Source organism: Antechinus flavipes, chromosome 1 (genome assembly GCF_016432865.1).
Source record: "Antechinus flavipes isolate AdamAnt ecotype Samford, QLD, Australia chromosome 1, AdamAnt_v2, whole genome shotgun sequence".
Lineage (NCBI taxonomy): Eukaryota > Metazoa > Chordata > Mammalia > Dasyuromorphia > Dasyuridae > Antechinus > Antechinus flavipes.
Genome location: NC_067398.1, coordinates 10856961 through 10871837, shown reverse-complemented (window position 1 = coordinate 10871837; position 14877 = coordinate 10856961). Strand labels below are relative to the sequence as shown.

Genomic DNA, 14877 nt, shown 5'->3' with positions numbered 1-14877 from the left:
CAAGAACAAGGCTCTTTCTTCATACCCCATTCTCTTCCTGGGGTTGGCAGAAGTCCACTTTCATCTCTGTGTCTTCTGTGCCTAATGCACAAGAGATATTTAATGTATTGGGATTCACTGGGAGAAGACTGAAACAATAAGATCCATCTTAGCTTCTCTCCATCTACCACATTTAGATAGAGAAGAGTCCATTAGAGTTAGGATGCAAAGAAAGCCGCGATCAAGCCAAGCAAATAGTCCCTGGAGTTAAAAATAATTGAAAAAGACAACATGCAAACAATTATGTACAAACAAAAAGACAATATAAGATGGGGGTAGAATCAGAGTAAAGGTTCTTTTGGGAGAAGTTGACCCAAACCATTACTGCCTTGGAAGCTAGGTGGTACTGCAGTGGATAGAATGACAAGCTTAGAATCAAGAAGACTCATCTCGAGTTCAAATCTAATCTCAAAAAATGATTAGCTGTGTGACCCTGAACTTATTACGTAATCCTATTTGCCTTCAATTCTTCATGGTAAAATGAGCTGAAAAAGGAAATGGCAAAGTACTGCCAAGAAAATGCTAAATGATGTTAGGAAGAGGTAGATATGACTGAAAATGACTAAATACCCACACTACCAACAAATTGTTGTCCTAGGTGGATAAGATGCTTGAAACCCCCCAATCCCCTTGTCCCTCCAGGAGCCCAGGGATTAAAGGGCAGCAAGGTTTTTATTATTCCCTAGAGTTCTTGACAAGCTCCCAAAGCTCATTCCCTACTGGAATGAACCCCAGGCCAAAGGCACATGAATATTTCATTTATTTTAGCCAAGATCTGACTCCAAAGCAGCATACAGCAAACCTTCACCAAACAAACATATTTAATCACCTAACCCCAGGGTATTAAGATCCGGAAAGTGCCTTGTTGTAAGGTTGTCATATGAGTTTGAATGAACAAATGTGCTGTTTGATTGATAATAGGAAGTCACCAAGGGTTGGAGTCAAGGGTTATAAGCAATTACTCTCCTCTTAGTTTTTCTCTCTTTTAGTTCTCTGAGCTGAAATTATTTTAAATGCTTTAAAAAAATTATGGTTCTTGAATGTTTAGTCTCCTTTTAAATGTGCTTTTACACTCCATGCTGAAATAAAGCTCACAATCACTCTGTAATTATGAAGGGGTAATTAATACTGAAATTAGCCACCTATTATAACTGGCCTGCCCACTTTTCTCCATCATGTTAATTTATTTTCCTTCTTCCTCAGCAATATCCTCTCTTTGACCTAGAGTTCACAAGTGATGAATAGAAGAAACCTGATGGAGGAAGGATGGTGGGCTCCTTCTCAAGTTTCTTATACTTCCCTCCTTGCCTTAATATTCATTAATATTGAGATATTTTTCAAAGATATGTTTACATTGGTGTCCCATGCAGTGACACTGAAAACCAAGCTTGAAGGAGCAGCCACTGCTGTGTTCTGTCACAGTGATCATGGGATCAGACATTATAGCTGGAGAGGATTTTAATGCTTGTCCAGTCCGGTCCCTACAAACGATGAGGGGAACACAGATTTGGGACTGGGAGTAAGGTTAGAGATGATGGGAAATAGCTTTCATTTTACATATAAAGAGAGTGTGGCTAAAAGATATTAGTTAGGTGTAGTATCCATGGTAACACAGCTAGTAAACTGTGAAGCTCAGACTTTTCTACTACGAGTTCCATACACTATTCCTTCCCCATGCCCATGCTACTCCCAAATCTGGAATGAGAAATACTTCCTTCTTGGAAGTAGCCATGCCTTCTGTAGTTCAGTTAAAAATGGTAAAAATGGACAAAGAGACTCCAGTGTAAAAGACTAGAGATCCATGTGAGCAGAAAAGGTGGGGAATACCATACATTTCCATTACACTCAAATATTTAGAAAGTGTTAGAAATCCCAAAGGATTTAGAGACCACCTAGTTCTCTCCCATTTCACAAATTGCAAAAACTGAGACCCATTGAAAGGAAGGACTTGCCCTAGTTTAGATATCCTGCCTCCTGATTCTCAGTGTCAAGTTGCTTTCTATCTCCTCTATCCTGGATGTTCAATATTTTTTGCACACTGTCTCTTCCAGTAGAACATAAGCTCTATCCAGAACCAATGGCCTCACCAACTTTATGGAGATTTCTACTCAGGTTCTTTCTTTCCAAGTTGTGTATTGGTTGCAAAGAATATCTTTTGATAAAATAAAATAATATTTTAATTAAAAATAATAAAATATATTTTAATAAAAGTCATTCTATATGGAATGGGAATGGGAAAAGAAAAGAACTTGGGTTTCTTGGTAGAAGCGACTATTTTTGCATTTCTTTGTATCCTCCAGTGCTTGACTCCAGTAGGCACTTAATAAGTGCTTGTTGATAGATCATTTGATTGATTTAGAGCAATCTCCATTCTACCTAAGCCAAGGATTGAATTTTAACACAGATGGGGTACCAGTTTTTTTCATTTGGGTTTCCTTCTCTAGGAAAGGGGAGCTTAAGTTAGGTGGTATCAGTACACAAAGTGCTGGGTCAAGTATCAAGGAGAAATCTTCTGAAGTTCAAATCTGGCCTCACACACTTACTATCTGTGACAATTCACTTCCCTTGTTTCCTCAGGTTCCTTATTTGTAAAATGTGTAAAATGGCAAATCACTAGGAATTTTGCCAAGAAAACCCCATATGGGATCATGAACACTAGGACATGCCTGAAATAATTAAACATCAATGATTTAGCAAAGAAATCTTAGTAACTTTGGCATGGTGTTGAACCACATGAACTGAGGCTACCCAGAGTGGGGACATACAGCAGGAGGTTGCCAGGAAGAAAAGTTGTCTCATGAGGTTCTTTCATCAACTTTTAACTCTGCTTTTGAGGGCTCCCGAATGATCCCATTCTCCATGCCATACCCCTGACAGAGCAGCATAGAAATTAAGCTTGATAAATGTAGATCTCCAAAGTATGCTTACTTTGGAAATAAAGTGATGATTGAAAAGGTAATGCAATCTATCACTGAATTTCCTCAGCTCTAAAAAAAAAAAAAAAAAAATGGAATGCCATTATCCTTGAAGGATACCCTGACTAGAACTTACTAGATTCATCTTCATCTGAATAATATTAGCTATCCTTGGAAGCCAGTATAAATGAATACCCATCTTGGAGTCAGGAAGATCAAACTTAAATACATCCTACCTATGTGACTTCTGGACAACTTTTTTTTTTTTTAACTTCTTTGTGTCTCAATTTATTCTGCTGTAAAAGGAGGGCATTGGATTTGATGGCCTCTGAGTTTCTCTCCAGCTCCAAATCTATGAACTATCATTCTTGCATTTATAGAGGATTTTATGTTTCCTCGGTTTCCTCCTGTCTTTTTGATCACATCTTCTCTATTTTTCTGCTTTATCTTCTTTTCAACCCCATTCGTGTATCTTTCTTTTTATTTATTTATTTAAAACTAAATACAAAATAAGAAAAATAAAGACAGAAAAGGAAAACAAAACAACAAAAATATTGTCATGTGCCCAGCAGAACATCAAAAAGAATTGAAAATATGTAACAATAAATTTCCATTTCAAGAAAGTGTATATAACAGTAGATTATATATTCATGACTGTCCATTTTTGTTTTGCTTTATAGATTATTCTTTTGTTCTCTGCTGTGCAATTTTTACTTTATTCTCTTTCCCCCCTTATATTTCCCCTAACTTCCTTTAAGCAGATTACAGTTAACTTTAGATATATTTATAATACATGAATACATACATATGTGTATATTCACACTCAAACACATATATTTACATATACATATATACACAATATATATACATATACATTTACATATAAGTAAACATACATCTAAAACAATATTAATATGGCTGATATATAATGCAGATTTTTCTCATGATTGAATCTTTGTTTGACTTTGAGTTCAATGATTACTAGCCTTACTTTTTTTTTTTTTTAATAAATTGTATTCCTGATCCTTATTATGATGTTTGTGTTTATCTCCTATTTCCTATCCCTATGAACTCTTCTACTTTAATTCTCCTCCTTAACTTCACTTGCTAATACTTAACTAATCCCTCCCTTGTCTTCTCCCCCTAAATTTTTTCCTCCCACTTTATTCTATTCCCATTAATTTACACACCTTATCCCACTCACTTTAATCTAAAGTGTACCTTATCCTATGTCACTCTTTCCCTCCTTCTTGATTCTTTTCCCATTAATCTATAGACCTTGTCCTATTACCATAAATCTATACACTTCCATATCTCTTCTTATCCTATTTCCTCCCCTCCCCTTTCTTGTGTCAAGGTTCTTCTTTTTGGTCAGAGCTTTCAGGTAGTCCAATTATTCTTATGTTTTTTTCTTCCTAATCAATTCTTCAAATCTGTTGTTTCTCTTATATTACACTTTCTCTTCTATTTTTTATTCTTTATATTTTGTTTGGTTATTGCATGGTCTCTTATAGCTTCACTGGCTTCTCCTTGCCCAATTCTAATTTTCAAAGTACTCTTTTCTTCTTTAATTTTTTCTGCTTCTAATTGGTTAACTTTTTTTTTCTTTTTAATTTTTTTCCCTTCAATCTCATTTTATTTTTGAAATCTTTTTTGAGTTCTTTTATAATCTCTTTCAGTGCAGGTAGCCATTTAACATTACTCTTTGGGGTATAAAAGGCTCAAAAAAAACCCCAAAAAACTCTTCACTGTATTTAGTCTGAAGATAAATTCCAGTCTTTCCTTTTCTATCATAAGCTTTCATGGTTGGGTTCTTTCTTCTTTGCCTGCTCTTTTTGTAATGAGAACTATTAGTGTAAGTACCTCTAATCCTGGACTGGAGGCAATGGTGCCTCTAGCTTCATTTCAGCTTTCCCTTCTGACCTGGAATCCCAAATGAACACCATCCCCCTCCTGCAAGTGCCAGAAGCCAGCAGTATCCCTGCCCTGCTGTTTCTGCACTCTCCCAGTACATTGGCTCCTTCTCACCCATCCCCGCAGTTTAACTAGGCCTGGTGTTCCTAATAAGCCAAGATTCCCTCAGGACTCAAAACTCTAACTCCTCAAGTTGTCTGGGAAGTGAAAGTCCCTGTGACTCAACCCAACCCAGCCATATTCAGAGTTACCACTGGCTATTTCTATAGAGCTAGCTATTTAATCCCTAAACTGGGAACCTTCTGCAGGTTTTTTGGGGTTGTTCAGGATCCCTGATCTACCCCAAGTCTTATTTGTTTTTAGTGGTCTATATGCACCCTGAGGTGAACATTCGTTCTGTTTGTGGGGGAAATCTGGGGAGCTTGAGATTTTCTGAAATATTCCTCTATCTTCCCAGAATTCTTCTCTGGAAGAGTCTCCAGTATAGGTATTCTTCAAGAGTTGATGGGTCTCTTGTCTGGTCGTTGCATAATCTTTGCAGCATCATTTACTCTCTTCCCTTCACCTACCATTGTAATGGGCCAGAACTCTGGAGAAATGTACTTGAAACAAGGATTACTATAATAAGGTATTAACTCAGTGGAATTGATAAGACCATGGTTATCTAGTTTAGCTGGGTGACTAAAGTTCTTAGTTCAGTGTGATTGATTTAATCTTACAACAAATAATGGTTCCCTAGTGATATAATGATTGGCTTATACTCCTCAGTATGATGGATAGATTTAATTGTAATAAAGTATTTAAAAGGTCAGAGTCAGACCTAGAGGAGAGATCCAACAGACTCTGAGAAAACAGAGAACTGAAGGCTGGAGCTCAAGCTCTGGTACTCAGAGAGATGTTTCACCTTCATCAGCCTTATGTGGCTAGCTGTCCTCCTGTTTCCACCACTGAAACCAAGACCTGTCTGAAGGGCTTCCAGAAAGCTAACTGAACCCCAGGCAAGGAAACAGACTGAGAAGGAGACAATAAAGACTTTCGGACTTTATCTTTGGCTATCTCATGGTGATTACTCAGCTGAAAAGAAGGCTGGTCCAAAGATCTCCAGAAGGCTAACCAGAACATTACAGACCATCTCCATGCAAATGACTTTCAGATCTTTATCTCTAGGTTTACTTTCTCTTCTAAGCTCCAGGTCATTTCTCCCAACTATTCAGAAGACACATACACTGTATAAATGTCTGTCTTGTTTTTCTGTGTCTATCTCTGTCTGTCTCTGTCTCTGTCTCCTCTGTCTCTGTCTCTCTGTCTCTCTCGATCTCTCTCTGTCTCTTACTGTCTGTCTGTTTCTCTTTCTTTTTTTTTTGCCTCTCTCTCTCTCTCTTTCTCTCTCTCTCTCTCTCTCTCTCTCTTCCTCCCTCTTTCAGTCTTTCTCTTTCTCTCTGTCTCTGTCTTTCTGTCTTTTTCTCTCTGTGTGTCTCATTTTCTACAAACAATAAGAACTAGGATTCTCAAAGTGAGCTCATTGTCTTTTTCATCCTAAAGCTGCTCATCTTTCTGATTCGATTTTTTCTCACTGTCTCCCAAGAATGTCACATGGGTTATTCAGTTTAGTCAAATCCAACCCAATTCTATTCCATGCACCTATCTTATATGTCTCTTTTTTTTCGCTCCACAGTTCCAGATCTTAGGTTGATTGTGTCTCTTGCCATTACTTTCACATCCATCTCCTCTGTGCTCTCTCATTCTCTTCCCTCCAACTGCCAGATTCTCATCACCCTTTTCTTAGGTCTCTGGTAAAGTTTCCAGCCAAGTCTCTACACCTTTGCTCTTTTACTGTCTCTAATTCATTCATTTTAGCACCATAGGAATAATCAGTCTGATACAGAGATTTAAGAAAGTTATTCTCCAAGGGTTTCTTACTGAGGTAAGCCCACCTGCTCTGTTGCCTTCCTCGCTCTTGCTTTATGAAGCTATCTCCCTTCTACAGCACCAAACAGGGTTCTGATCCCTGGAAACATTCTGTGCCCTTCCAACATTGTTGGACTCCCTATGCCTGACATGGCCTTCTTTTTTTCCCCTTAGCCATTTTCAATTCCTATACAGTCTTTAAAACTCAACTCAAGGTTCCTCCTCCTTTCCCAGATTCCCAATTCATAATACCACCTGAGGGTATTATATCATCTACTTTTCCTTTTGGTTGATATGCTTGAACATTACCTCACTTTTGTGTTAATCTCTTCCCCACAAACACACACACTCATTTCTTAAAATAAAAAGTTGTAAAAGAAAGAGGAGAAAAATGTAGTTCAATATAAATAATCAATACATTGACCATGTCTGTTGGTATATGTAGCATTCCACAACCCCAAACCCCCATCCCACTTTCACAGAGAAGATTGAATGCTTTCTTAATGGACAAACTTGGTCATTAGAATTCCAGCGCTTATTATTTCTTGTTTTATTTTAAGTTTTTCTTGTTATTTTCATTTACATTGCTCTTGACATTGCCTCCCACTGAATTTTACTGCCTAACTTAACTAAAGCCTTTCTTAGGCAGGATTCTTATATTGTGATTTATGTCTAAGTGGGACTGACCTATCCCCACAGTACAATGGAAGCTCTTGAAGAGCAGGTGAAATCGTCTTGCTAAATCATAGTACATCACACACACACACACACACACACACACACACACACACACACACACCCCTAGCATAACACTTTCTGTATTATAGTGGACTCTTAATAAATGTTGTGTTGACAAAGTTCTCTCCATGATCTATAGTTCCATTTCAGCCTTTGCACAGACCCATGGGGCTAAATCTTTGCATGGATTTTGAGAGTAAATAACAGCCTGGCAACAAGAAGGAGCTAGCTTGGCTTTTTTATTCCCCCATGGCACAAGGCCTGCCTGCATTCAGGAGGAGCTCTGCCTAAGAGAATTGCAGAGGCTTGGAACAGGGCCAGTGACACTGGGCCAAGTCCTTTAATGGAGTTTCACCCCAAACAACACATTTAGATGCAAATCCCTATTTTCCTGGTATTTTGTTATGTATTTAACCTTTTTTAAAAAATGAACACAATGACAAAAGGATATTAACTACAAGGCAATGCACTCCACTAATAATAAGAGCTAGCATTTATATACTCTTTGAAGGTTTGAAAAATATATTGCATTTTCTCATTTGCTCTTTAAAACAGCCCTGTGATTAGCAAGATATTATTTCTCCCATTTTGTAGATAAAGCACAGAGAGACTTGTCCAGGACCCTACAGTTCATAAATGACTTAATAGGATTCAAACTGAGCTTTTCCTGAATGCCGATCCTGAATGTTCCTTCAATTATCAGCCAGGACAATGGGGTGCTAGGGACATTAGGCAACTCTCTGGGACAAATGGTAAACAGATTGAATTGATGTCTCTATGGTTCCTTCCTCAGGGTTATGGCCTTAAAACTGGAAGGAACCTCAGAGTCCCTCAGTCTGGAGCTGAGGCTAATTAGCTGTAAAGAGGAAACTTAGTTCAGGTCACACAGACAATAAGTAGCAGAGCTAGGGAGTCCTGAACCCAGGACTCAGAATCAGAATTCTTTCCATTTTAGGACACTGTCTTAAGCCCTAATAAGTGATGAATTTATGAAATTAATAAAATTATTGGAAAACTGTTCATTTTTTTTTAACTTCTGCATTGGGTAGAGAGGGGAGGAAGGAGTTCATTGATGGCTGTCATATTCCCCAAGAGTTCTAAGCAATCAAATCATCTGGTGAAGTCCCGTTTATTCAAATCCATCCTCTAGGCTCCAGAAGTTCTGGAAGTTCCAGAAGAACTGATTCATCTTAATATTCCAAAAGAGGAGGAATCATCATGGCCAGGGAATTGAGCATGGAGGCAAGAGAACCTGGGTTCATCTACCACCTAAGGTATTTAATAGTTTTGTATCCTTAAATATAGATCATAGATCTTATCTTTTCTGTGCCTCAATTTCTTTAACTCTAAAATCAGGGGTAATTGGACTAAGGAATCACCAAGGTCCTTTTCAGCTCTAGACTTAAGATTCTTATAAAAGGACTAAATGTCCTTTTATAGAAGAGGAGACAGAAATTTAGGGAAGGGGAGTGTTTTTGCCTTGGCCAAGGTCCATTGATTCCTAAGATCTAACTCTGTGATTCTGGGCAAATCATTCAATCCCCTGGGTCTCAGTTTCATGATCTGTAAAATGAGAGAATTGGAATAGATGGTTTCTAAGATTGTTTTCAATTCAAAATCTGATGTAACGATCCAGTCTGATGTCTGGGTGGGTTCCTAATGGTTGTCTTCCCCCCCTCTATTAATCAAGAAGCCAATAGATATGTCCACAGGGCAAGATAAAGAACTTAGAAATGCCAAATATTATTTTTTGATATAAATAGAGGTTATTTCACCCAGTGTCCTGAGGAAGTTCATCTATAGAACACTGAAAGTTACCAATCTCTTTCAAGAAAAGAAGAGATTAACGAGATAGAATCATAGAATGACAACTGGATATAGAGTCAGAAAGAGTTCACATTCTGTTCAGACTCTTTCTAACTGTATGATCTAAGGAAATGATTGAACTTCCCTGTGATTCAGTCTCCTCATCTGTAAAATGATAATAGTTGAACTGTATAATCTCTAAGATATCTTCCAATTTTAAATATATAAAAAGAAGCAGAGAAATAGTCACTTTTATCAATTAAGGAAAAATTGAACTAGCTTTTAATAATGGCCTTTTGTAAAATCATTTTATTTATCTATTTGCAACTGATAAATTTTCCATTGAAAGTATCTGGAGCTGGAGAAATATTTGTTGCCTATTTTCACATGTAGCATCCAGCACAACAGGGAATTTTCCGTCTCCCCACCCCACCCCCCAATATCTGAGCTGATCTCCCAGCATTAGGTTGGTCACATGCACTTGCCTACCCAACAGTGGAAAATGAGAGCAGTGGATTGCATAAACAGTTCTACTGGGGAGTCGTTGTTGGGAATGCTTTAATGTTTTTTAAATGGTTTGCTGTTTTGCCTCATTAAAGCCAAGCTCCCTTCAGATATGCCCTATTTATGCAAACAATGTGAAAGAAAAAATGTGGCTCCGGGCTCTCATGGTTTTGCCATTGGATCTGAGAAGTTGAAGAACTCTTACAAGGTGGTGTATGTTTCCCAGGAGATCCTTTTCCATGCCAAGAGTGCTGCTAGCCATGGGCTAGTCAGCTGAGTGCTTTGGAAACTCTCCTGCTGGTTTTGAGATTCCCAATGAGAAAATCGCTGCAAGGAAAATTGATTTGGGGATCACTGAACTCAGTGACATGTGAACTCCCTTAACTTTTGTGCCATAAAAGACTTTGACTTTGTCCTAGTTGTTCAGTCAGGCTCTGTATTGTCCTTGCTGGGCCATGTGTGATTTCCTGGGCTACCATTCTCTATTCAGTACAAGAATTTGGCCAAGTCACAGTTGAATGTGCATAAAGCAGAGCATTGGCTCGCCTTCTACTTGAAAAGAAAAAAAATGCTTCTCTGCCTTCCAAATTTGAACAATCTGAGACTGTAAACAGTGATTGAATTAATGGCCAATAGTAGATCTTGGTTTACTGATGCAGTAAGTAAGAGATCAAATGCCCCATCACTGGCGCCACTGCTAGCCCATCTTTATTTGTGCATTGAAAATAATAGCCTCATATTTTGATGATAACTTTGTGACTGGGCTGAGATAAACAATGGGTTTTTATTCCCGAGAAGGATCACCAGGGAAATGAAAGAAAACAATGAGGAAGAGCAGTGAAGGACAGTGGAGAAAAGGTGGGATTTGGAGGCAAAGAATCTGGGGTGAACCCCGGTATTAGACCATGTCTGGCATTGAAGAAGAGGGTTTATAACTGAAAAGAGAGCCAAAGAAATGTGACTGGTGCTGGGGAGGTAGGCAGAAGCAGATCAGAAAGAGAATACTCATGGAAGGTGATGAGGGGAACTCATTCTGTAGGAGGCACAAGAATGAAATAAAACTCCCTCATATTCTGCTTCTTACATGATGTTGGCAAGTCATTAACCACCTTGGTTATATTATCTGTGAAATGGACACAATGCTACTTTCAGGATTTAGCTTGGTCATTTTTGAAAACAAAGGACAACAAATAAAGAACTGGTCTTTAGCTTATAGGGGTATTCATGAGATAGTGAATTTAAAGTTGAAGAGGACTTTGAAGATTAATTCATATAGTCCAACATGCTCTTTTTTATAGAGAAGAAAAATGAGACTGAGAGATGGTGGCAAGATTCAAACGAGATGATTTTTATAAAGTGATTTGCAAAATCTAAATTACTGTACAGAATGATGTCAAAAATAGCAATAATTGATGCTGTTGAATGTATCAAGAACTACTATAAAGAGCAACATTTCCTTATTCTGCTCCTCAATTTCCTCATCTATAAAATTAAGTAACTGCACTAGATGAGCCCTAAGGTCTCTTCAACTCTCAAACTTTCAAGAACACTGGTGGATATGTATAGGATGGGAAGCACATGGAGGCCATCCTGCTCAGATGGTCCAGTCCAGCAGCTTCACTCCTTTGTCTCCTGGGATTGTCAAAGAGTTGTGTTCAGGCCTTATAAATCCAAAGGGCTCCACTTTTAAGTCAGTCCCTAAAAAGGATTTTGTTGGTTAAATCATCTTCAAAAGTCTTCTTCAAAGATTCTTGTAAACAATGACTAAAACTCAATTATGGTGTAATATTAGTTGATTAAGACAAGATTTCAATTTCAGTAATTTCCATCAGCTGGACATAGAGAGTGGTAAAAACAATAACCCATGACTAAGTGGATACTGGATGATGGAGGGTATCCTAATTGAATGTGGCACAAATAACAACAAAAAATTGCAAGGAAAATTTCTAGTTGCTTTTTTCAAGACCAAAGATAAAGGGAAAAAGGAGAAAAAGCATCCCCTCAAACAGGGAGATAGTATTCCAACTTTCCTTTGGACCGCTGTCTTACAATGACTTTGTGGCTAGATAGCCATTAAGCTCATGAAGAATTGAGCCCCAATCCTCTCTCTTCTCTTCATGACCTACCTCAAACTTTGAATCAAGGCCAAGTTCATTATTTAGACCCAGATGGCATTTCTGTTTGAGAGGGAGGCAAGCCAGCAAGTGGACAAAACATAATTGGGGATAGAATCACAAAGTTGGAGAATTGTATAAAACTTTTGTCTTCTTCCACTCTTCCCCCCTCTAATTTCAGGTGAAGAATATGTGGCTTATAGAAGAAAAGGAACTAACAGATGTCCTGGATTAAAAGCTCCCAAGAATGAAGAATTTCCCTGAAGTGAATATTGAGATGCCCGCCCTCCCCAAGTTAAATAATTATAATGTATGGCAAAAATTATGTTTATTCATAATTTCAATAGATGTATATATATATATATATATATATATATATATGCATAGACATACATATATGGTATATGTGTATGTATTTACAAGGAAATTCTTTTTTAGGAAGTTCATTCTAAAGCCCATTTAATTGTAATGTTTTGTTTTTCCAAGATGCTGAAAGGTTTCCCAATCATTTGGTATAACATCCCCTTACCCATACATCCCAGTTATAGCGGGCAAACAGACCTTTGTTGGCACAGGCCATCCATTTGAGGTTGTCGGCAAATGCGGCTTCTCTTCCTATCAGATATGTAAAGATGCGGACCTGAAAGCAGAAAGAATGAATTAGCATTCCCTTGGGGCTGGCTGGCATATGCTGGGGCTGGCGAGCCCTGGGTGGTTCAGCTCCTATTAATGCCTTCATGCTTCACATCTGTAGGGTCATATTTAAGAGATCTGGAGTGGGGCTGTTTGGTAACAAAGGGCAAATGGACTCCTTTGTTCTTCTGGAACCATATGGCTATGGTTGTCATTGGTGGGGGTGGAGATACCGAAGCCCTGGCTGCAGCCAGGGGAGATTCCGAATCATTCCTCTCCTGTGTAAGTCTAGCCATTTCAATGAGCATTTATTAAGTGCCTGCTTTGGGCTAAGCCTTCTGTTAAATGCCAAGGAGACAAAACTCCAGAAAGACTAGACTGGCCCGGTTAACGGAGATATGTGACGGCTTATCTCCAGTGCCATTTTCTCAAGAAGCCTTGTCTGATTTACCTAATTATTAAGACTAATTCTCCATCCAAATCTCTAATATTCCAAATATTATTTTACCTATTATTACCTAATTAGTTTACCTAAATTAACTATTGTTTTAATCTAATTATGCAAATACTGTATCCCTACTAGCAAAGACCATTCTTTTTGCTTCTCTTCAAATTTTCAATACAAAAAGGAGCTAATAAATTCTTAGTCACTTCTATTGAGTTAAACATGCTTTTGTTTCTTTGTGTCATATATACTTTTATAGTTGGTGGATAATGAATACTTATTAAATTGGACTGAGTTGATACAATTTTTAACTTTATATTCTTGTACTTGCTTGATGCTTAATACATGGTTATTAAATAGGGTTAAGTTACATTTGCTCTGGATTCATTACTTTCTATCATTGTGCACTTGTACATAATTGGTGGCTAATAAAAGCTTTTGAATTCAGTTCAATTTGTGATGGATTTGAGAGGTTGTTAGATGTCTCTGATCCAAGGAGACATTTTAAGACCGCTTGTTGCATTAAGACTGTGGGCACAAGCTTTGAATGCAAAAGCATGCTACTAACCCAGAGTTTTTGACTAGGTGAAAGATGGTGTAAGTTGAATAAACCCTTTTTAGAGTTACCCTTTCCCCTTATAATACACTATAATTACTTGTAAAGCAGCTGACTTGGGTGAGAGATGGCAGCCATTTGGGGATAATTGAATCCAGTTCTTTTTCCATCATTTTGGAATCCCCAGCTCCCTTCAAGACACAACTCAGCTGACACTTGCTTGTTGTCTGGGTATTAACACTTCCAAATTCTTGAAATTTGCTTGTGTTCTTTTGTAGTATAGCTATATTACTTGGTAATTACTATTTAGAAATATATATTACCTTATTCATAAATACTCATGTACAATATATTCTTTGTTTACCATCCCATGTTCCATGTATTCTCCCTTAAGATGTGGCTTGATTTTGTTTTCATTTTTTAAATTCCCAAATCTTATGGCAAAAGATCCACCATGTTTAGGGACTTGTTCAATATTAAATTGAAGTGAATTGAAGTGAATCAACAAATGAAACTTTTGAACCATGTTTCTTAAAAGTCACAAGACACTATGCAAGTTCTAAGTTCTTTGTGACTGTTTCCCAAAATCCCTCAAAAGATCTTCTTATAAATCAAGGCTTCCATGAAACAAATCCTGGAATCCCCTAAGCCGGGGGTTAGGAGTATAAGATCTCTATGATCTGCAATTGGTTGTATTGAAGATTTCCTAAGTCTATCATTTAGATTCTCTGGCAAATCTACTTCCTGTAGCTATGATAAGAACCAATTAAACCTAATTTAAACAATCACTTATCTGATTATGAATGTGAAATGACTGAGATACATACTAAATGTGTACATCAGCAGTTCTTTTAATGAGAAACATAAAATAATTAGGTGCTAGTTTTAATCATCTAGAAATCTATATTTCAAATTAAAATTATTAGCTAATTCCAGTGATTTAAAAACTGCATGTCCACACAAGCTTTAATAGGCTGAAGCTATTTAATTATGCGTCCGATTATGTACATAAAGTGGTATATTTTCTAAAATCCAACAACAGAGTGGACGTTAATGGACATAAAGCCTCTACCAGCCAAACTCAGATGAGAACTGTCTATTCTTCTCTTCAGTAGAATATATGTCCCTTATGGCAGCTTATTGGTCTCTGTATTCCCAGACTACTCTGAATATACTTTACAATATATGCTGATTAACTAATTGACTTATTTCTCCAGTGTTTAATCAGCACAATACCATTCACTAGGAGATAGAGTATAATTGTTGTAATAGATTCAGGAGCAACATGTTATAGTTCCCTCAAAG

General features: G+C 37.5%; 1 protein-coding gene across 2 annotated transcripts in view; it reads right to left on the bottom strand.

Annotated features, from left to right (window-relative positions):
* CACNA2D3 (calcium voltage-gated channel auxiliary subunit alpha2delta 3) overlaps window positions 1-14877 on the bottom strand; it is a 1005807-nt gene that overhangs the window by 348605 nt on the left and 642325 nt on the right. For both annotated transcript variants that reach the window (XM_051978988.1, XM_051978997.1), the window contains exon 12: window positions 12500-12578. In XM_051978988.1, the coding sequence (XP_051834948.1) occupies window positions 12500-12578 (79 nt within the window). The remainder of the gene's footprint in view (window positions 1-12499; window positions 12579-14877) is intronic.